At 47.9% G+C, this 22,188-nt stretch overlaps 1 protein-coding gene across 1 annotated transcript in view; it reads left to right on the top strand.

The window, feature by feature from the left end:
- The window catches only part of CSMD2 (CUB and Sushi multiple domains 2), a 547,845-nt gene extending 529,439 nt beyond the window's left edge, over nucleotides 1-18,406 (top strand). The window contains exons 58-70 of the mRNA XM_054571941.1: nucleotides 1,249-1,425; nucleotides 2,591-2,770; nucleotides 3,140-3,313; nucleotides 5,789-5,962; nucleotides 6,259-6,332; nucleotides 7,014-7,125; nucleotides 7,696-7,875; nucleotides 12,024-12,086; nucleotides 13,381-13,542; nucleotides 15,252-15,364; nucleotides 16,355-16,442; nucleotides 17,913-18,051; nucleotides 18,247-18,406. Of these exons, the coding sequence (XP_054427916.1) occupies nucleotides 1,249-1,425; nucleotides 2,591-2,770; nucleotides 3,140-3,313; nucleotides 5,789-5,962; nucleotides 6,259-6,332; nucleotides 7,014-7,125; nucleotides 7,696-7,875; nucleotides 12,024-12,086; nucleotides 13,381-13,542; nucleotides 15,252-15,364; nucleotides 16,355-16,442; nucleotides 17,913-18,051; nucleotides 18,247-18,406 (1,796 nt within the window). The remainder of the gene's footprint in view (nucleotides 1-1,248; nucleotides 1,426-2,590; nucleotides 2,771-3,139; nucleotides 3,314-5,788; nucleotides 5,963-6,258; nucleotides 6,333-7,013; nucleotides 7,126-7,695; nucleotides 7,876-12,023; nucleotides 12,087-13,380; nucleotides 13,543-15,251; nucleotides 15,365-16,354; nucleotides 16,443-17,912; nucleotides 18,052-18,246) is intronic.
- The last annotated feature ends 3,782 nt before the right edge of the window (nucleotides 18,407-22,188 follow it).

Here is a 22,188-nt window from a genome sequence, read left to right as displayed (position 1 = left end):
CTAAAAGTCTAGAATCAATGAAAACCCTTAACACCAAAACTTGGTTTCTAAGTCCATTCTCCACTGAAAGCAACCAGAGCACTTTGGAGAAATGGCTAATTCCAGGAGGGGACAGGAAATGTAAGGATGAACTTGGAACATTTTGTCACTGTAGCAAGGAATCTACTAAAGGCAAGTGGAGTCACGAAATGCCCCCACTAACTGATGACAGGGCGATTTGAGCATCAATAAAAATAATATTGGCAATGGATGGCACCATAGTAAATAAGTTTAAACCCATGCTTTCAAATGACTGTCAGTCGCTGTTGAAAGAGCTTGCTAGGGAGCCAACTTATTGTTCTGATGTCTGATTAAAAAAATAATCAAGCATTATCCAGCCTTCTTGTATGAATTATACTTCAGGGTGAGCAAATATTTGATGATGGGCATGTTCTTTATTTTAAAATTCTAGCGAATACAGAAAGAGTGACAGGATTAGATTATCACCATTTTCTATCCCCTAATAGCATCATGAATCTCATAAATAGTCATCAATTGCTGCTAAAACTGTTAAGTAAGAAAATATAATGGGAACTTTCTAATGCCAGAATGCATTAATCAGCCTCAATATCAGGAACGACGAAGCAACCAGACATTCCGTGCCTCCTGACATGACGCAATAGAAAAGGCACAAAAAGCTGCTATGAAGTAGCCTGGCCACAAGGTAGAACCTGACCACAGGACCTGCAGCGGACAGGGGCACACGTTGAACAATAATACCTCTTTGGTGCAGTTAGCAAACTCCAGAAAGCGTGGCATTCTACCTAGTTTCTGTAATAGATAAACTATAGGAGAGGGAACTATAGGAGAGTCATCTCTGGATTCCAGGAGTCTTGGGGACATGCCAACCAAATGTCCTATGTGGACCTTATTTGGATCATGATTCAAACAAATCAACTATAAAAGAGAGAGAGAATTGGGGAAAATTAAGCACAGATTGAATATTTGGAGATATTAAGGAATTATTTAAATTTTTAGGTGATATAATAAAACAGATGAAGTCCTTACATTTTAGAAATTAGAAAAAAGAAGCCATACAGGGCTCTTCCTCCCTTCTGAGGGTGATGGTCAGATGTGACAGCAGCATGAGAAGCATTTCAACCCTGGGGTCCTCCTGTAGCACGCGGTTTCCACTCTGGGCAGTTCTCTGTCCCCCCGGGTGATGCCTGCCCTTGTTCTGGTGAATAACGTGCTCCTTTGGCTCCCTAGTGATCTCTTGTGGGAACCCCGGGACTCCAAGCAATGCCCGAGTCGTGTTCAGTGATGGCCTGGTTTTCTCCAGCTCCATCGTCTATGAGTGTCGGGAAGGCTACTACGCCACAGGCCTGCTCAGCCGGCACTGCTCGGTCAACGGCACCTGGACAGGCAGTGACCCAGAGTGCACAGGTGAGAGCCCAGGCCCTCTGGGCTCCGTGGCAAAGGGTGGCCAAGAGGGTTGGGCTCCTCCATGTCTAAGACCAAGACTGTCCACGGGAGACTGGGGAGGCTGGCTGGAGTGGCAGGACTCGCCCCTGGATGGGATTCATACAAACTGAGCACGTATTCGCTGAGCGAAGTGCTTTTTTCCATACGCATATGTCATTTGCCACTCCCCACAACCCTATGTAGTAACTACTATTAGCCCCACTTGCCATATGAGATTCCTGAGGCTCAGGGAAGTGGAGATACATACAGTTGCTGTTTCTTGGGCTCGGGCCAGTTCCTTGGGCTTTCTTTCTCTTTTTTTAGACCAACCCCCCCAGCGCTTAGCGTGACCTCTTTGCACTTTAACGCTGCCCCGTCCACCGTCTGTGTCGGCTCCACTCTCCCTTGCACTCACGCATCCCCACCCCGGCCTGGCTCTCCCGCACTGGGTAGCCCCACTGCTCCCCTTTCTTGCTTCTCTGAAGAGCAGCCCAGACCCTTTTTCTGTGGGGCCCCAATAGAGGGAAGTGATAAGATAAAGGAATCATTAGAAAGGGACAACATTCTCCCTTTCTAAGTCCTAATCTTTGATTTCAGGCTCCATCTGAAATCCCGTGTCGAGTTCACTTTTATTCCATGGCCAGAGCGCATAACCCCCACCCTCACTTGATACCATAATACAGGCATGACTATTACACAGGTCGTAAGACCCTGCTTCTAGGCCTTGGGGCCTGCAGAGGCCTCCTAGGCAGAATAACAGGTGGTAGGCAATTGTCTTTGTGGTTCACTAGCACATCCTAGGCTCTTGAGCCTGGAAAACTCTCTCTCCCTGGGTCCCAGCCTCATTTAGGAACCGAGTCCTCTGGGTACTTCCTCTTAGAGGAGTTGGCTTTGACTAAGAAGAATGGTCGTCATAGCCCAAGCTTCTGGGGTGCTTAAGGATGGTGTGGGCAAAGGGAGAGGGGTGCAGGAGGACCCTTGCAGAGAGAGTGGGCAGTGCCCACCTGGGAGCCTGTGGGGGCAGGGCACTCCTGACCCGGCAGTTTTCCTTCCTGGACGCTCGCATGGAGTGATGGTGGTGGTATCGGAATGCTGGGGAGAGGGGGTGTGGGCTGGCAGCGAATGGTGCTCTATCTCCCTGTCCCAGTCATCAACTGCGGTGACCCTGGGATGCCGGCCAATGGCCTCCGGCTGGGCAATGACTTCAGGTACAACAAAACTGTGACATACCAGTGCGTCCCGGGCTACATGATGGAGTCACATAGGGTGTCTGTGTTGAGCTGCACCAAGGACCGGACGTGGAATGGCACCAAGCCAGTCTGCAAAGGTGAGTCTGAGGGTGGCAGACATGGACAGGGGGCCAAACAAAATACAAAAGTGAGACTTGGGCCTTGGACATCCCCATGGGAGGATGACAAGGCAGGGCCCTGACATCTTAACAGAGGGTGTCGGGGGTGAGGACTGGTCCCTGAACACCTGCATGAAGGGAGTTGGAAGGTACCAAGGCAAGGCTTGGGCTTTGAGCAATGAGCGGGGAGAGAGCCGTGCAAAGAGGAGTGACTTACCACACCTGGGAGAGGACGTCTTCAGGAGCAAAAGAAGCTCATCCCAGACTCCTGCCCGGTGCAGGGTAGCCAGTGACTGGACCTGGTTTCCCCAGAAGCCCTGCACTCAGCCTGCTTTGATCTCTCCCCAGCCATCATGTGCAAACCGCCTCAGCTCATCCCCAATGGGAAAGTGGTGGGCTCCGACTTCAAGTGGGGCTCCAGCGTGACGTACGCCTGCCTGGAGGGGTACCAGCTGTCCCTGCCCGCGGTGCTCACCTGTGAGGGCAACGGATCCTGGACCGGAGAGCTGCCTCAGTGTTTCCGTAAGTTGCTCGGGGGGGTCTTTCGTGCATCCTGTCTGCCGGCTCCTTCCCCTCCTCTCCGAGCTCTGCTACTAGAAGTTCTAGAATAGATACCCCACCCCCAAACCAGGGAAGACCTTTGTCAGTATCAAAGAAGGAAAGAAGTTTAAAGGAAGAAAAATTAGGCTATCTTCCTTGAGTCCTGGCTAACGACTTGGTGTGGAGTCCCAGTGAAAGAAATGAAGCCAGAGATAAGGGAAGGGTTTCTTACCCTGAAAGGTTGTTAACTGGATTGGGTGGTACCCAGAGATCTGGAGGGTCCAGTGTTGGACATGTGCCCATCTTCATGGAAAACACCCTGCACAGGAAAGACCCCTGGGAGCTCAGGATTTCTAGTGACAGAGTTTATTTCTGGCTCCGTTGTGTCCCAAGAGCCCCACGTCCACTTCAGGGCTCATTTCTCACCAAGTCCCCCGGAGAAGCAGGGTCCAAGTTGCTCATTCTTATCGTAGCCTATGAATTGGCTCTGGAAGCCTTTCTGGGGGCTTGTGCTTTGGACAAAGGGTAGGACCTGTTTTTTTTCTTCCTATTTGACATTTGTCTAATGCTGCATAAAACCTATCAACATACAATTAACACTGTTTGGGTACCACTGACCATTTGCTTCCACTTGGGAAATTTCAGCAGAGACGAGGGCCAGCAGGTCAAAGTGGACTCTGGAAAGGTAGTACCTGGTGTGTAATTAACCCCTCGGACCTTCCCGTATCTTAAGGGCAACATGAGGAATGTAGCAAGTCTCAGGGTGGACCTTGCTTTTCTTCTTATATGGCTTTTTAGCAATGAGTTACAGTTACCATTGAAAAAATGTGTATGAGAGCTGAAAATACAAAGAACGTAACAATCTCCTGAATTCCCAGTTCCCAAAGGCAGCCACAGTTGTGCCTCCACGTTGATCACTCTGCATTTTTTGCATTTACAGCAATAGGAACACAATTTCCTATAAACAGTATCGAATCATGTTGTATATATTAGTCATGACTTGTATTCGATGGGCCAACAATACCTTTCCCTATCAATACATACCCATCTACACATCATTTTTAAAGGTTTAAAGAATTTCCTTGTTGTAGATGCTACAGTCTGTCTAAACTTCTACTGGTGATGAATCTGGGTTTCTCTAATTTAATCATGCTAGAAGCAGTTCAGTACGAAATAGCCCTGAAAATAGCATTTCTTTACTTTTGTGATAAAGTCCTAGGAATGAGCATGCTGGGTCAACAGACATGCACTCTATATGTCTGGATACATGTTGCCAAACTCTCTTCTAGAAAGAGTGTCCCAATTTGCACTCCCTCCAGCAGTTTATGAGAATATCTCTTGACTTATATCCTCATTAACAATGGATTTTCCCCAAAATTTTTTTAAATATTTACCAGACAGAGGAGTTTAAAAAAGATACCTCATTATTTTAATTGGCACCACATTGCTTATTAGCGAGATTGAGTTGCTCGCTCTTTGTCATCCGTTAGTATTTCTTACCTTTTGAGTTGCCTTTTTCTAGATACAGTGACTTCCGATCAGCTCGGCCTTTGAGTAACTTCTGATTGGTCAGGTCCAGGGCCCCCGCGCTTCCAGGGCCCAAGCTTCCGTTTTATTTGCAAATTATTTTGAACCCCATGACTCTATCTACATACATATACTCACATCACAGCATAAAGAATGGGGAACTTTGCCTTCTGTGGTCAATTTTTAATGATCCTCTGAAGATCTGAATGAAATGAGCACACTCCTCACACAGCTCACCGCAGGGTAAATTAATGCACACCCTTTGGAAAGACAGTCATCAGCACAATCAGGAGCCATGCGCACACTCAAGCCTGGACAAATAAATCCAGTCCTAGAGAATTTCCCCTACAAAAATAACACAAGTAAAAGAAAGGCCATATGTGGCTTTATAATAAGTGCCTAGTATAAAGGTTATAATAAACAGTAATTATGGTACAACCTCTCATTGCAAAATTATGTAGCCAATAAATGATAAGGCTGTCATAAACTTAGGAAATGTTCACGGAATGTAAGTGAACAAAGGTAAGTTACCAACATTTGGACATTGGGTTTGCAGCCACGCACAAATTTACCCACAACTGAACAAAGACCAGAAGGGAATGAGCATGAAAATGGGAGAAGAAAAATAAACAGTTTGGGGTAGTGGCTGATAGTTCATGTTTTTCTCAGTGTTCTGTACTTCTGTAATATTCCTCTATTACTTGGGTAATTATTGATAAGCATTTTGAATGTGGAAAATACAGAAACACAGCAATAGCAGTGAGGCAGGTGCTATCATTTACCCTGGGCTGCCCCTGTTTCCAGAGTTCAGGTGGAACCCAGAGGACAGCAGCACCAAGCACAAAGCCTGGGGGAGGGGTGGGGACCGTGGAACCGCAGACTGGGTTCTGGAAAGCAATTGGACCTGCCTTTCTCCCTTCGTCTTCCCAGCTGTGTTCTGCGGAGACCCTGGTGTCCCGTCCCGTGGCAGGAGAGAGGACCGTGGCTTCTCCTACCGGTCATCTGTCTCCTTCTCCTGCCAGCCCCCTCTGGTGCTTGTGGGCTCTCCACGGAGGTTCTGCCAGTCAGATGGGACATGGAGTGGCACCCAGCCCAGCTGCATAGGTAAGAGATGATCTGGGGCAAGTGTCCTAGCAATGACTTTCCTCCCCAGAGGTCTCATCTGCAAAAGGTGACAAGTCCTCCTCTGAACTTCTTCGAGCAGGATATGGAATCACCAGAGTTAATATGCCACTGAGAATAGTATAGTCAGGGAGGGGTATGACTCGGGTGGAAATATCAAGGGGCAGGGAAATTAGGATATGGCTCCATTTTCTTTTCTACACCCATTTCTCACAGTGAGCAGGGGCAGTGAAAGCTTCAGTGACTAAGTGGCCTGTTTTCTTTGTTTCGCGTTCCAGACCCAACCCTGACCATGTGCGCCGACCCCGGCATGCCGCAGTTCGGGATACAGAACAATTCCCAGGGCTACCAGGTAACGAGGTCTGCCGAGATGGGCCCTTCCTGTCTCCTGCCACTTCCTGCCACTGTCAGCCTCGGAGGGCCTGGGTGCCTTCCTTGGAACAGAACTAGTGGGGGACAAGACCTTGGAAGCTGGAGAAAAGTTCTCGGCCCGTTCGAGCAGCACGGGAGAACCCTTCAGAAACGGCAGGGAGGGCACCGCAGTCTGAGAAGCTGTTGCAAAAGATCCACATGTAGTTTCGCAAACAGTTCCCAGCAAACCTATGTAGTTGGGGCGGGGCGTTTGCAGAAACACAGAAATGAGAGAGAGGGACCTCGTGTCCTCAGGGTGCGCATACCCACCCACAGACACAAGCCTCAGTCAGGGCAGTGGGAGGGAGCAGTGTCGCAGGGGGACAAGCTCCTGCCCAGTGGGCTTGTCCCAGTAGGATGTAGGCTCCGTGGACACAGTTCAGAATGAGCTTCAGGAGAAGGAGGAGATTTGGACAGGCCTGGATGGGACACTCTGAACAGGAAGCTGGAAAATAGGGGCGTGGTCACGGCAGGACTATTACCCGGAGGAGAGGGAGGGGGTGTTGCAGGCCAAGGCGACGGTGGGGGTAGGAGTTGGGTCATGGGAAAGTAGTAATCAAGTGACAAGTATGAAGCTTTGCTGGGTGGAAGGTGACCGTGGGACCTTGCGTCCTCGCCGTAGGTCGGAAGCACCGTGCTCTTCCGCTGTCAAAAAGGCTACCTGCTTCAGGGCTCCACCACCAGGACCTGCCTCCCCAACCTGACCTGGAGCGGAACGCTGCCCGACTGTGTCCGTGAGTGCAGACGCACGGGCGCCCCGACAGCGCTCCCCTCGGCAACATGTTGTCCCCCTAGCTGGGCAGCCAGGACACGCCAGAATGCTTTGAGTGACAGGGAGGTCACACTTCTCACTGGGACCTGTACAGATTGGTCTTTGTCATCATCAGTCCTTGGGGACTCACAGAGAACATTTTCACACAAAAGCCTGTCTGATGTTTGAAGGCAGTTCCTTTGCCTGAGCAAAATAAAAAGAAAGAACTTTCTAGGGGCAGCGAAAATGAACAATTACCAAAGCCAGCCCTCAAGATGAAAGATGTCAGGTTTTGACCATGATTACTCCCCTTCCCTCAGGATGAGGGCTGCAGGCTTTGGTTCCCCCGGCTGACAGGCCAGTAATCACGTGATCTCCATCTTGTATAGACATCGGGGCTGGGATATTGGAGGAGACGTGGGGAGGGGATGCGGACGTGAGAGGAGCCAGCAGGAGAAAAGAAGGGGATGTTCCTGGGAACAGGGGAATGGTCGAAAGGCCTCCTGAAGACCCTGCTCTCTTCAGGCCCAACAATGTCTTTCTTCTCGTCCAGCCCACCATTGCAAGCAGCCAGAGACGCCAACCCATGCCAACGTCGGGGCCCTGGACTTGCCCTCCATGGGCTACACGCTCATCTACTCCTGCCAAGAGGGCTTCTCCCTCAAGGGAGGCTCCGAGCACCGCACCTGCAAAACAGATGGCAGCTGGACAGGCAAACCGCCCATCTGCCTGGGTGAGTGTGCCCGCCGGTGAACCTCTCGGGGCGGGGGGGAGGCCAGAGGTGACAGCCAAGCCCGAGTCGGGGGTGGGGGGCAAAGGAGAAGGAAGGAATACAACTTCCAGGAGCTGAATCCTGCCTCTGATTTTCTGAGGTGTTGAGTCTCTAAAAGGTAAAACCAGGATAGTCTATTAAAGTGGCATGTAGTGAAGCCGTCCCAAGTTTTGTTTTGCTGTCTTCTACCTGAGCTTAAACATTCTCCCAGGATTATACTGAGTCATCAGAGAAAACCTCTTTGTTTCACCAAACCAGAATAATGCGCGAAGCATATTATAACCCTGATAAAATAGCACCCACCCACAGATCCCTCAGAGTTACCAAGAGTTCACAAACTTCCCTCCCCCTTTTCTGAATTTATTCGTTCTCTATTTATTGATCATTATCCCTGTACATACCTGGGCTGGGCATGGAGAATTTGGAGGTCAAAGACAGAAACCCTGTCCTAAAGGAGCTCCCATTTAGCCCCAGAAGACAAACACATTATCTGACATAACAGTACCTTCAGGAACACAGAGATGGGCTGAATGCGGCAGGGATGCGGTGGAAGGGCACTAATTCAGCCAAGAGGGGGAGGGTCGGGTCAGGGAGGGCTTCCTGGAGAAAGTGGTCTGGGTCCAGCCTTAACGGTCCAGCAAGGAAAAATGGTAAATTTGGTACTGGAATGGCATGGAACTCTTTGTTGTAAGTGATGAACTCGCTATGTGCCAGGCATTCATCTAAGTACCTTGTGGTGCTATCTCATTTATTCCTCACAGTCATCCTCTGAGGCAGGTTCTGTTCATATCCCCATTTAATATATAAAGAAACTGAAGCACAGAGAGGCTAAGTAACATGGCTGAGGTCACCAGCTGGCAAAGGGAAGAGCTGAGATTCAAACCCAGATGGTCTGAGTTCAGAATCTCAGCTCTTAAGTACTTTGTTGTTCTGCCTCTCAGAGAGAAACCTCAGGTTCAGAACCTTTATCAGAGCTAGAATTTAATAACCATCTTGTATTTTCATCATATGAATTGTAAATGTCTTTTATTCATGGAAAGTAATGACTTTTCCACATATAGTAATAATACAAGGTTTCAGGGGGTTTTTTGTTTTTTTAATTTTTTTTAAAGATTTAATTTATTTATATTTAGACAGAGGGGAAGGGAGAGAGGGAAAGTGAGGCAGAGAAACATCATTGTGTGGTTGCCTCTCACTCGCCCTGTACTGGGGACCTGACCTGCAACCCAGGCATGTGCCCTGACTGGGAATTGAACCGGTGACCCTTTGGTTCACAGGCCAGCGCTCAATCCACTGAGCCACGCCAACCAGGGCCAAGGTTTCGTTTTTAGAGTATATTTATTTAAGCTTTTCATGTGGTAAAATATAAAATATAAAATTTACCATTTTAACTGTTGTTAGGCCTGAGAGTTCCCTCCTGATTATGTGGCGCTGTGCCAGGAGTGGGGTGTATAGCAAGAGTATGTCTCAGTCTTTCCCACCCATTTGTTTGTGGGTATTTTCTCAGGCATCCAATGCATAGGAGTCACTCAGCTCGTTTCTCTCAGAGGGAACTTACCCACATGTAGCTGTTCATTCACTGTGTCCACAGGAGGAGGGAAATTCAGGGGCCTCCTATGTTGTCATTTTGGTCTGGAGTCTCTTCAAGAGTTCTTTATATATCTAGACTATATGACCCTTATCAGATACATGATTTGCAAGTATTTTCTCCCAGTTTGTGAGTTGTCTTTTTACTTTCTTTTTTTTTATTTATGGTACATTCTTCTTTATTTTACGCATGACCTACAATGAAATTAGACTGTCACATTTTAAACTCCATTTTAATCCTGTGTTAAATTATTTTCTGATGTTTTCACAGCCTCACTTAGGTATAATTGATGTGCATAAACTACACATAATGTATACAGTGTTATGAATTTTGATCTTTTCACTTTCTAGTTGGTACCCTTTTAAGCACAAAAGTTTTTAATCTTGACGACTTCCGATTTACATATATTTTCTTTGCTCTCTTTGCTTTCGCTATTGTATCTGAGAAACCATTGCCTAATCCAAGGTCACAAGGATTTATGCCCATGTTTCCTTCTAAGAGTTTTGTAGTTTTAACTCTTAGATTTAGGTCTTTGATTCATTTTGACTTCTTTTTATTGTGTTAGTTTGGCGTCCAAATTCATCCTTTTGCATGTAGCTATTTGGTTGTCCTAGTATCATCTGTTGAAAAGACAAATCTTTCCTCATTGAATTGCCTTGGCACCCTAAGATTGTTTAATATCTGGGTCCTCAATTCTATCCCATCTGATTTATGTGACTGTCTTTATGCCACACAACCTTTATTACTAGAGCTTTGTAAGAATTTTTAAAGCTAGAAAGTATAAGTTTTCCTTATTCTTCTTTTTCAAAATTGTTTTGGCTATTCTGGGTCCCTTTTGTTTCTGTTTTGGCTATTGTGGGTCCCTTTTGTTTCTATATGAATTTTAAGATTAGACCATCAATTTCTGCAAAACAAACAGTTGGCATTTTGATAAGGATTGTGTTGAATCCATGGATCAATTTTGGAATTGTTGCCCTCTGAGTAACGCTAAGTCTTCCAATCCATGAGCATGGGATGTCTTTCCTTTTATTTAGAACTTTAATGCATATAAACAAGGGTTTATAGGTTTTGGTGTAAAAGTCTTAAACTACCTTGTTTGCATTTATTTTTAAGTATTTTATTCTTTTTGGTGCTATTATAGGTACTTATATTTAAAAATACAAAATGCTATAGACACAGTTAAATCTCAACTCAACCCCCTACTGTATGATCTTTGGCAAGTGCCTTCACCTCTCATAGATTTTTCTTCTATAAAATGGAGACAGTAATATCTACCTCATAGTTTCCAGAGGCAGAGTAAATGAAATAACATGAATAAAGAGCCTAGAACAGCACCTGGTACATAAAATGCTTTCTCCCTCTTTGTTCCCTTCATCTTATATAACCTAAGACAGTAAAGGTATTTTGTTCAGAAGTGCACCTTCATTGAGTCATTGTGGAAAATTTCTCTGCAGCCTTCTGGATGCCCGAACATAAATCGACCTCCAGAATTGGAAGGGTTGTGCTAAAACTCTGTGGCCTCCCAAAGGAGACAATAGGGGCAGTCTGTCCTTACTTGGTGACAAGGCAGCATTTTCTGTTGTTTCTCTGCAAAGGAAGGAAAGTCATTAACATTTGTTGACCATGACTGTCCTGGACATAACCTCATGTATCCAGCATAGAACTGTGAGGTACGTTCTAGCAGAAGGAGACGAAGGCTCTGTGTGGTGAATTGACTAGTCCTGGCGGCACAGTCACTGAGCAGCACAGCTGGAACCTGAGCCTGGGGTGGCTGGCTCAGCCCAGAGCCCACGCCCTTGCCTTTGCTGGGGAGGGCTGCTCAGTCTTAGTGTCCACTCCCAGGGAGGACATGCTCCACGGGAACCCTCTCAGGGCCCGAGAAACTTACTTTTAATCAGTGGAAGGTCCTTCTTCATGCTAGGTGTCTGGGAGAAAAGCAGAATCCAGGACAGGGCTCTCCAGCCCTCAGTTAGGGGCATTCAGAGGACCTGCGTAACAGGGTAGAAAAACAGACATCTTATTTTCCTTTAACTCTTACTGAAGTGTAGCATGCCTTTAACTCTGAATGTAGACAAAAACCCATAGTAGTGTTAGCAATACTTGGGACATTGTCACAGGTAGAAATTGCCCATTTTCATACTATATTACTGTTGTGACCGACATCATGAAATACTGTTTATGTTTCTGACTAGTTCAAGATTATGGTAATTACTGGGCCCACTGCTAGATCCTGTTTTTAATACAGTGATAAAGAATCGTATATAATTATATCCTAATTCCTTGTTAATATGACTATAATTGATATGGTGGAGTTCCTTTGTAACTATATTTTATCATTCTGAGAGGGACCCATAACATCACCAGACCATCAAAGCAGCCTGCCCCCTGGTCTAAGAGGATAAGTCCAAAGCAAGATCTCAAAGAACCCATTGACCTAACGTCAGAGAGGTTGACGCTGTTTTTCCAACAGAATGCAGACCAGAGACTGATCCTGTTTCCTTCCATTCTCTTTCCCCAGCAGAGGTCCGGCCCAGTGGAAGACCCATCAACACTGCCCGGGAGCCGCCACTCACCCAAGCCTCAGGTTTGTACGGACCAGGTCTTTGGCTCAAGAAACATGTTGGTCCCTTCACCTAGTTACCCAGAACATGCACGTGAGTTTCTGAGTACCCAATGGAAGGGCATGAAAACTGTCTATGGAGTCAGACAGACTCTCCCCGCCCTGCCTCCCAACCCCAGGCAGACTTTGGGAAGAAGTGAGTAGGCAGGACACAAAAATCTCATCCAGAAGAAGGATCTAAGTTTTCCCAAAAGCATGCCCAGAGCTTCAAACTCTGGAGCCGCTGACTCCCACAACCCCTCTGGGCACAGCCCCAGCCGCTCTGTGGTCACACACACAGACCCAGCGCTGCCCAGGGAGCTTCCTGGAAACGGTCCCATTTCTAAGACAGGTGTTGATTCTTTCAAAGTGCGATGACCAGAGCTGGACACAGAACTACAGGTCTGCCTGACCAATGCAAAAGTGTTATATACTATCACATCCTTTCTTGATCCCTGTAGTTTTATTAGTATGTGTATTATACAGAGACGAAAACTAGATTTGGTATCATAAACTCACTTTGATTTCCATTTTAGTCATTGATCAACTATGCCCTTGGGCAAATGAGCTTCCCTTCTTGAGCTTCAGTTTACCTGTCAGTAAATAGGGATGACAACACTTGCCTTAGAGAACTATTACAAGGATAAATAACAATTTTAGTAGCTATCGCTCCTTAGGTGCTTTTATGTGCCTGACATCATGGGATATACGGTTTGCAACATTAGATCATGTAACCCCTACAATAACTCTGATGAGTCAGGTGGGATGGCCCCCATTTACAGGCCCCCATTTACCTGTAGGCGACAGGTGTGGCCTACAGGTAAGGAAGTTGAGACTCTTGCACTTGACCAAACAACTGGTAAGTTACAGCCCAGATGAGAATCCAGATCTGACTTCATTAGCCCATGTTCTATCTGCCACACAATAGTGACATATTGGTTTTCTCTCTTCTCTTTTTTCCTTTTTTCATCTTTTCAGCCTCCTCCCTTTTCCTCTTTTGTTCCTTCTCTTTCTCTCTCCTTTTTATAGTTCCCCTCTCTCTCTCCCTTTCTTCTATGTTTTCTCCTGTTTTCTATCCATCTCCTCCCTCTTTCCCTCCATTCATTCACCCTGAGAGCCAAGAGGATCACAAGAGGGCCAGAGCACTGCGCCACCCACCCCCATGTTAATGGGGGTGGAAAAAGGATCTCACGCCTGAACCGGGATCAGTCATCAGGCGACCTCAGTTCTACCAGCACACATTAAAGTCCCTCTCATGTCTATTTCTCAATTCCTCTAGTGCCTGGGGATGTTTTTGCCAAGAACTCCCTATGGAAAGGGGCCTATGAGTACCAGGGGAAGAAGCAGCCAGCCATGCTCAAAGTGACTGGCTTCCAGGTTGCCCACAGCAAGGTCAACGCCACCATGGTTGACCACAGCGGCGTGGAGTTGCACTTGGCTGGTGAGGAGCAGGCCACCTCTGTGCAATCCAGGGGTTGCTAAGGGTGGACGGGTACACGCCCTTTGCAAGGATGAGTCTACTGTCATTACACTGTCCTGTCAAGGGAGCTTCAGACCTCCCAGGTGGGCAGGGGGAAGAGGAAGTGTCTATGCATCTTTGTTTACATGATAAAAACACCAGGAACTAAAGGGAAATGGCTAGATGACAAACATCAGTAACTTGAACATACACAGGACTCTGAGAAACAGAAAAGAGACTTATATCCCTAAAACTGAATCAGAAATGGGGGCTGGGAGCCCCAGAAGCCAAAGTACAGTCAATAAACAAGAGAAAAATTTGTTTCATCAGTAATCAAGAAAATCAAAGTAAACACAAAATTTCACCTTCTACTTTTCTCACTGATATTTTTTAAAAGATTTTACTTACTTATTTTTAGAGAGAGGGGAAAGGAGGGTGAAAACGAGAGAGAGAGAAATATGGATGTGCAAGAGAAACATCAACTGACTCTCGCACACCGCCAGCTGGAGAGCTGGCCCACAACTCTGCTGTTACGCCCTGACCAGGAATCGAACTGGTGACCTGTTGCTTTGCATGATGAAGCCCAACTCACCAAGCCACACCAGTCAGGGCTCCACTAAGATTTTTTTAAGTGATAAACTTGAGTGGTGGTCAGGGTCCAATGAAGACACTGCTACAGTGCTAATCAAAATAGAAAATTGTACAGTTCTAGAAAAGAGTTTGGCAGTTTGTGTCAAGATCCTTGAAAATGATTGGACTCATTAATTAAGAATTTTTATCATAAGAAATAATTATGGATGGATTCAAATACACATAAATAAAGGATGTTCACATTACAGGGCTATTCATATTACATAAATGCAAATATCTAAAAAATAAAGAAATTTCTATATTAACTACAGTATACCTGCTGGATAAAATATTATGTCAATTTTGGAGTAAATACATCCACCATCATGCATTTTAAAAATGACTGCAGTTTTTAAAAGAAAAATTTGTAAGAAAGAGATTTAGAAGTATTATACCAAAATGTTAACAGTGGGTATTTCTTAGTCGTAAGACCAAGAGTGATTTTTTTTCTTACGCATCTCTGCGTTTTCCAAAATTTCCCCAATTTTCAATCCTTCTAGGAAAGAATATCTTAGGAATAAAAGTGTTTATTGAATCGATGGATAGATAAACCAATGCATGAGTGAAGGAATGCACACATTAATACACCACCCCTCCCACAGACACGACCATTCATTCATGCAGGCACACACGAACTCAAGTGAACATTCCTATTCACTCTTTTGCTCTAAGAGAGTCCTAAACATGTCCACATACTCCCGGTGACATCACGCAGGCATTCCTGCACTCACTGAATTGCAAGCACACCCACAGACTGAGTGACACATTCACATACACCAACCCATGTTCACTTTATTCTCACATGTGTGTGTGCAAACAGCGGCACAGTCACAGGCCAGTAATCCATTGTTTATTCACGCGCCTGCGCCTATCGTGCAGCCCACACAAACTCACCAGCAGCACTATACTTACCTACCTACCATTAGTTACGTGTGAAGTGGTGTATATCGACATCTGCCTGTGAAGCCCCCCTCAGAGGTTCATGCCCGCCTACCCATAAATTTGGGTTGTGAAATTTTCCCAGATCTTTCAGGAGTCCCCTCTGAACTCTCTTTTCCCAGGAATTTACAAGAAAGAAGACTTCCATCTCCTGCTCCAGGTTTACCAGATTACGGGGCCCGTGGAGATCTTTGTGAATAAGTTCAGAGATGATCACTGGGCTCTAGACGGGCATGTAAGTTCGGCAGGTCTCACTCAGTCCTTGAACTCCCCGCACCCTTGGCCCATCCCGACTCCCAGATCACTGGCGGGGAAGAGAAAGGGAGGAGAGGGTGGGAACTCTCTGGATCCACATGGACACTTGGGAGGAGGATTTCTGTAGGGCCAGAACTGGGAGCAAGGGAGGCCTCACCTGCTAGGGAAGTGGGCAAAGGAAAAGATAAAAAGGGCCAGGAGGCTGTGAGTCCAGAGAGTTGGCACCTCTGAGGAAGATGGGGTAGGTTCTAATGTTAGAGCCAAAAGCAAGGAATTGGGGGCCAGCAGTGTACAAATGAATCCAAGCAAGCTGAAGGTGACAGCCAGCTGTCAGGCCAGCCTGTGGTTGAGGGGACAGGTGAGGAGGTCAGCCAGAGCACACCCTGGGAAGCGAGCATCCTCAGAGCACGGCCGGGCCAGCATGGCTGAGTGTCTGTGCCTGGTACACAAGCATCATGGAGGCAAGTGGCAGAGGAGCAAGAAGGAGTTATGTGCCCAATTATCACCCCCCCAAAAGAATTACAGCCAACAGAACGGGGATGAACTCTCTAAAGTATGTTCAATCCACTAGGTACGTTTTAATCGTGATTCGGTTTGTTCCACGGAGCTCTAAAAGGCAGTGTTTCATCGCAGTTATAATAGCTAATTCTTCTCTAGGGCCTGTTCAGTGTTGTGCTTCATCTATATATATTAATTCATTTAATCTTCACAACCACCCTAAGACTTAGATACTGTTATCATTCTGGTTTTACAAATGAGAAACTGAAGCACAGAGTAAAGGAGTTGACCAGTGGAAAATAAAACTCCCTGCTTCCTACAAGCAGTCCGTGCCGCCCCTGCCTCCCTGCCTGGGTGTGGGCGGAGCCACTGTCTGCCGGTCAGGGCAGCGGGCGGGAGGGCGAAACCAGCGGGTCTGGCCTGGCTGGCAGGACTCCCATCTCCTTCCTCTCTCTGCTCCCCACCATCCCAGGTCTCCTCAGAGTCTTCTGGAGGCACCTTCATCTACCAAGGCTCCGTCAAGGGCCACGGCTTTGGGCAGTTCGGCTTTCAAAGACTTGGTAACTAGCGTGTGCCCCCTGGAAGAGCAAGCTCATGGGTTTGGAGGAGAAACGTGTATATTGGGGTGGAGAATAAGGGATTGGTGACCATTGACAGTCTAAGACAAGGGTTCTTGACCTTTTTGGGATCAGGGACGCCTTTGAGATTCTGATAAAAGTTATGGAATACCTCTCCAGAAATAAGCACAATGCATAGTACACTCAGCCTTTGCCAGTTTCACACTCAGCCTTTGAGCTAAGAGGCCCCAGCTTGAGCGACATTGGGTGTCAGATACAGCTCCCTGCAGTACTATCTGGCCAGCCCTCGGATATCACCCAGACATCCCAAAGCAGGAAGACCTAGGGTTCTTTGCCTTGCCTTTTCTCCCTGCGTGTCCCAGAGGTTGGCATTGCTGTCCTCGATGTAGAAGGAGAAAAATGTCAAGGAAGTTTCCCTCCCTTGCTCTTCTGTCTTTACCCTGCACCCTCCACGCCATCAGTGTCCAGCATCCTCACTCCAGAGCCTGGCCCTGACCTAGAGCCTCTGGGTGCGGAGGCTCAGGTTCTAACGGAGGGAGGGGGCCTGGCTGCTTGGGAGTCCTGGAAGGGGAGCCAGGAAGCCATCACGTGGCTCCAGGGCCCCCTGCCGGCCAAGATAGTCATTGCATGTTCTCACAGCTCTGACCCTTCAGAAAGCTGCTTTTCTCAAGTGGAAATCTTCCCTGATGTGCGCACTCCAGCCTGCTCCTCCCCCAGAGCTGTTCTTAGCTCTACCCTGTGAGCTGCAAGGAGTAAGACCCTCTCTCTTCCGTGCAGCAGCCCTTCAAACACCTGACCCCACAGCCTACAACACTGGATAGGCCTCATCAAACCCAAGTTCTTGTTCCTAGCTTTACAGCTGACTCCCTGTCTCCTGAGAAGGGCCCGCCCCTCTCGGAGCCTTGTCCCTCAGTTTGGTGGGACACGTAACAGGGGTAATGGTGTTCAACTGTGTTCTTCTGAGCCCCCAGACTTGAGGGGGGAGGAGCAGGTGAAGGAGGGGAATCCCTCCAGAGGCAAAAAGCTTCAGTGCGCCCTCTCCCACCTCCAGCAGAGCAGGTCCACGTGCATCTGTGTCATATTTGGGCTTCCTTGTAAGGTTCCATCTGATAAAAAGTTGCTATGACCCAAAGAAGTTTAAAATCTCCTAAAGGGCTGCACCCTTTTAAGATTTTATTCTGCAACATAGTTTCAGGTTATCCAGAAGACTGGCTTCCCCAGCACTGAACGCTGTCCTCTGCATGTGATCTGACCACTGTCTGTGGTCCCCTTCTCCCGGGCAGGGTCTGAGGGGGTGTGGAAGGCGCCCAGTGGGCTCTGAGCTCCCAGGCCTCTCCCAGCCAAGCTGGAGGTGAAGGCCCAAGCCGCAGCCGCACTTCCCAACAGTGGCCACTAGGGGCCGCACTCTCAAACGGCGTCTCTGACTTGAGGTTTTTGCTTTGGGACTTGCAGACCTCAGGCTGCTGGAGTCAGACCCCGAGTCCATCGGCCGCCACTTTGCTTCCAACAGCAGCTCGGTGGCAGCCGCAATCCTGGTGCCTTTCATCGCGCTCATTATTGCAGGCTTTGTGCTCTATCTCTACAAGCACAGGTACCGTGAAAGAACAAGGCACTGGGGGCTGGGAGGGTGACAAGACACGTGCCAGGCCCTCTCCTTGACCCGGCCCACCCAGAGCTCAGGAGAGCTGTAACATTCCGAAACCTGCCTCCCCCTTCCTCTGCCCTACTTACCTTCGATCCTTTAGCCTCTTCCTTTCTTATGTTTTGGCCACTCTCTTATTTCCAGGAGAAGACCCAAAGTTCCGTTCAATGGCTACGCTGGCCACGAGAACACAAATGTTCGGGCCACCTTTGAGAACCCAATGTACGACCGCAACATCCAGCCCACAGACATCATGGCCACCGAGGCGGAGTTCACAGTCAGCACGGTGTGCACGGCGGTATAGCCCCCGGGCCTGGCTGCCCCCACCACCGCCACCGAGAGCCCCGCCGCCAGCCACAGGTGAGAGGGCGCGTGGGGGGGGGGGGGGGGCAGACTCGTACCTGTGCGTATGTCCTTTAACATCTATCCTAAACAAATATTTAACAAAGGACGGGAAATTATTCCGGCAGGATCATTTTAACATGCCAGAATTGTCCTGAGGCTCCCTCTTTAAGCTCCATCTTGACTTTTTCTTACTCAGCACTCTCACAGACGGGAAGCCAAAAAAGAAAAAGTAAAATCTCTGACGGCATAAATGAGGCCTTACAGGTGATCCGTAATGACTCTGAACTTTGAGCTGCAGAATTATTGAACGGTATAGGATAAAAACAAGAATGTCCCATACCTGCACACGCCCCCGCCCCCACTCCATGTCTCGGTTCCATGGGGTCTCAGGTGCCTGTGTGCCATCTGGGTCATCGGGACGGGGAGGGGCTGCAATGCCGGGCAGCCCTCGGCGCTGCGCCTCACCAGCATCCCGCCCCGGAACATTCTGCCCGCCCACAGCTTGCCGGCTGCACCCCTCTGCCCACATTGGGCCTGCCCAGCACTGGAACAGGGAAGGTGCTGCTTGGCTTGGGGACTGAGTGCCTCAAAACCACCTTGAACAGACACACATTCGTTGAAAATGAATGATGAGGTCACACATTCAAGTCATGCCTAACTGGCACAACTGGAATTAAAATAAAAACCCCACACAGGGAGTCACGTGAGTAAGGGGCAAGCGGGCAGGCAGGGCTGAGTGATGACTTGCCTGGACGGTGTCCTCCATTAAAAAATACATATGTGAAAAATGATGCTTTATCACTGTTACAAAGATGGGTATAATCCAAGCAGAATTCATTATTACATAGTCATTCGTGCTATATTCTTTTTTCCTTCTGATTTTGAAAGAAACTAAAATGAAAACATTTTCCTGGGCCCCTAAAAGCACTGTGGTCCCTAGGCCCTGGGTCGCCTGTGCTGAATGGATAAGTCGGCCCTGCCAGGGAAAAGATGACATCCAGAAAATACACGTTCTGCTGTGGGTAGGTGGGGATCCTATACCCTACCCTCAGTTTAGGAAGATTAAAAATCAAAGATAAGGATCAAGGCAGCTCATTTTCTTTAATTCTGTCCCCACCATTCCTCCTTTGATTTGCTCTTGCTTTCTTTTGCTCCCCTCTCCTCCCCACCCGGTGCCTCTCCTGTTTGACAAACTCTGGTGTGATCTGTTTGTTCCCAGTTCTCCAGGGGACAGCAAGTCGCTCCCCTGAGCACAGTGCCCAGTGCCCATCTTCGTCCGTCCCTCCGCCCACCTGTGTCTGCTACTGCTGGGACTTGGGCCCTCGCCCCGCCACCCTCTGCACCCGCCACCCTGGAGAGGACTCTCACTGTGCCCTGATGGAGGCAGTAAAGGAAAAGGGGCTGAGATGGAGGAAGGGAGCTTATGGATTTCAATAGCAGAGTAGCTTGTGGATGTGCGTGTGTGTATGGGCCTGAGCGCATGCGCACACGTGCTCACGCGCGCACGCCTCCTTCATTTGTGTCTATGGAAGAGACCACAGAAGCTGAAAAAGAGAAATGGTGTGAAAGACGACTCATGCCCTGCTCCCCACGAACACAAAGAAGAGGTGAAAAGGAGGAGGCACCAACAGCATTGAAACCAACACGCCCTGCCCCGTTTGTCATAACTCAGCGACTGTGTTACCTGGATGCATCTGCTGTGGTCCATACACAGAGACCAGCCGTCTGCTGGCGAACGGTCCCAGCTGCAGGGTGACAGCAAGGATTACCCCAAGGGCAGGAAAACATCTTAAGAAATAGTTTGGAAATCAGTCTATTTTTTCCAACATAGTTTTATTGCGTTCTAACCTCAGTGAATTAAAAAGTCATTCTAGGATCTAGGCAGCGCTTGAAAAGAAAGGCAGGGAATCTGGCCAGAGGCCAAGGTCAAGCCTGGCTGTCAGCTGACAAAGAAGAAACAAGTCTGTGGCCCAGATGGATGCCAAGTCTGCAGGCATTGGGGAGGTGCTGGGAGGGAGAAGACGTCGAGCCTACCCCAGTGACCAAAAAAATAATGGCTACATTAATGTTTCTTTTTTGTGCCTGCCACTTTTGGTATCTCATTCCCAGGCCTACAGCCTGAAACAGAAGAATGATTATTCCCATTTTATAGATGAAAAAATAGAAGCCCAGAAAGGTAGAGCTGTAAACCACAGTAAAGTATGGAGCCAGGATACAAACCCAGGTGGTTCAGCTCCAAAGTCTACTACACCGGCCGCCCCAAGCCCAGGTCTAGGAGGGGCGCCAAAGACGGGGAGCAGTAGTTGAGGGTCTGCAACAGGGTGGTGGCCAGGGCTGATGGGCCAGGCAGGGACCCCGTGCGTCCTCCCTGGGCTCTGCTGTCTCCATTCGGGCAGCCTCAGGACAAGGACCAGTCCCAGCCCCCTGGAGCAGGCGCTGGCCCCTTGGCTCCCAGCAGCCAAGGCAGAGGACCTGGGCGCTCCTGAATCAAAGGGATAGAGCGGACGAAAGTCACCTTCTCTCCAGCTCCTTGCCAGTGGGTCCTATTTATTTTGAGTTTCACTGTGCTTAGATCATTAATGGATTCTAGATAAGTATTGTTGGGAATCTAACAAGTTCAGGAATCAAACTGTGACATTTACAGCCACTTTCTCTGTCCTTGGGAAGGACCCCCATGGGCTTAAGCACGTGTGCATGTGTGACATGCTGGCCTCAGATGTTCGTACCACATTTTAAAATGACAAATAGAAATGTATGGGAGTGGCATGGTAGGGACATTTTGTTCTTAAGCAAATTCTGGGTTAAAACAATAAAAAATCTGACCACCATAAAGATTGGCTAGAGTAGAGTGAGAAGCAGGTTTCCAGCGGACGGACTGGCATCGGCAGGGCCCCAGTCCTGCCCCCACCAGCACTGGGTCCCAGCCTCCCCAGGCTTGGCGGGACAGGACCCGTCCAGACAAACACACTCACACGCTCGCCTTTCTTCCCCTGGAAACAAGTGCAGGAAGCTCTTTGGCTGCTCCCTTTCCCCTTCTTACCTCTCAGACCTGCCTCCTCCAGCCCTGCCTCCGCCCCCCTCCTGAGCCCCCCTGTGATGCCCCAAGCGATGCCCAGGAGCACGTGCTGGTGAGACGCCTGGCACTCTGCTGTGCATCGCCCTGCCCGCCTCTGGCATTTTTCTCTCTGCTCCCAGAGGCTTGGAAGGGACCAGGGCAGACTAGACCCTTCACCCGCCATTCACACTGCATACCCATCACCATCCCATGAGGGGGAAAAAAAGTAAAAAAACAAAAAAAAACAAAAACACTTTTGTACAGAGATATATTTTTATTATACAAAGTTTGTACAGTACCAAAAAATGAAAGAAAAAAGGTGTAAATTTTTTTTTCATTATTGTAGGTAAACAGTAGTGGAAGCCTTTTTTGTAAATGTAATAAAATGTATAAATATGGTTTTCAGAAAACATCAAGTGCTGTAAATATGTAATCTACACACCTTCTTGGCTTGTCTGCAGTATATACATTTAATTTATCTGTCTCTGTATATGAGGCTTCCCCCTGGGGTCCTGCATTATGGTACTTTCCTGAATTTGAAAGCAATTTTAAATTTTTTGAATTCAAATAAAATATAAATTTTTGCATTTGTTTTCTTATATGTTTATGTCTTTTTTTTATGGCTAGGGACAAGTGTTGGTTGGGGAAGGAGAGGAAAGACATATTTGGGACTAAAAGCCAACCGT

This window comes from Pteronotus mesoamericanus, unplaced genomic scaffold (assembly GCF_021234165.1).
Source record: "Pteronotus mesoamericanus isolate MK-2021 breed Mesoamerican mustached bat unplaced genomic scaffold, CSHL_Meso_final contig_221, whole genome shotgun sequence".
Lineage (NCBI taxonomy): Eukaryota > Metazoa > Chordata > Mammalia > Chiroptera > Mormoopidae > Pteronotus > Pteronotus mesoamericanus.
This window is presented reverse-complemented; position numbering and strand designations above follow the sequence as displayed.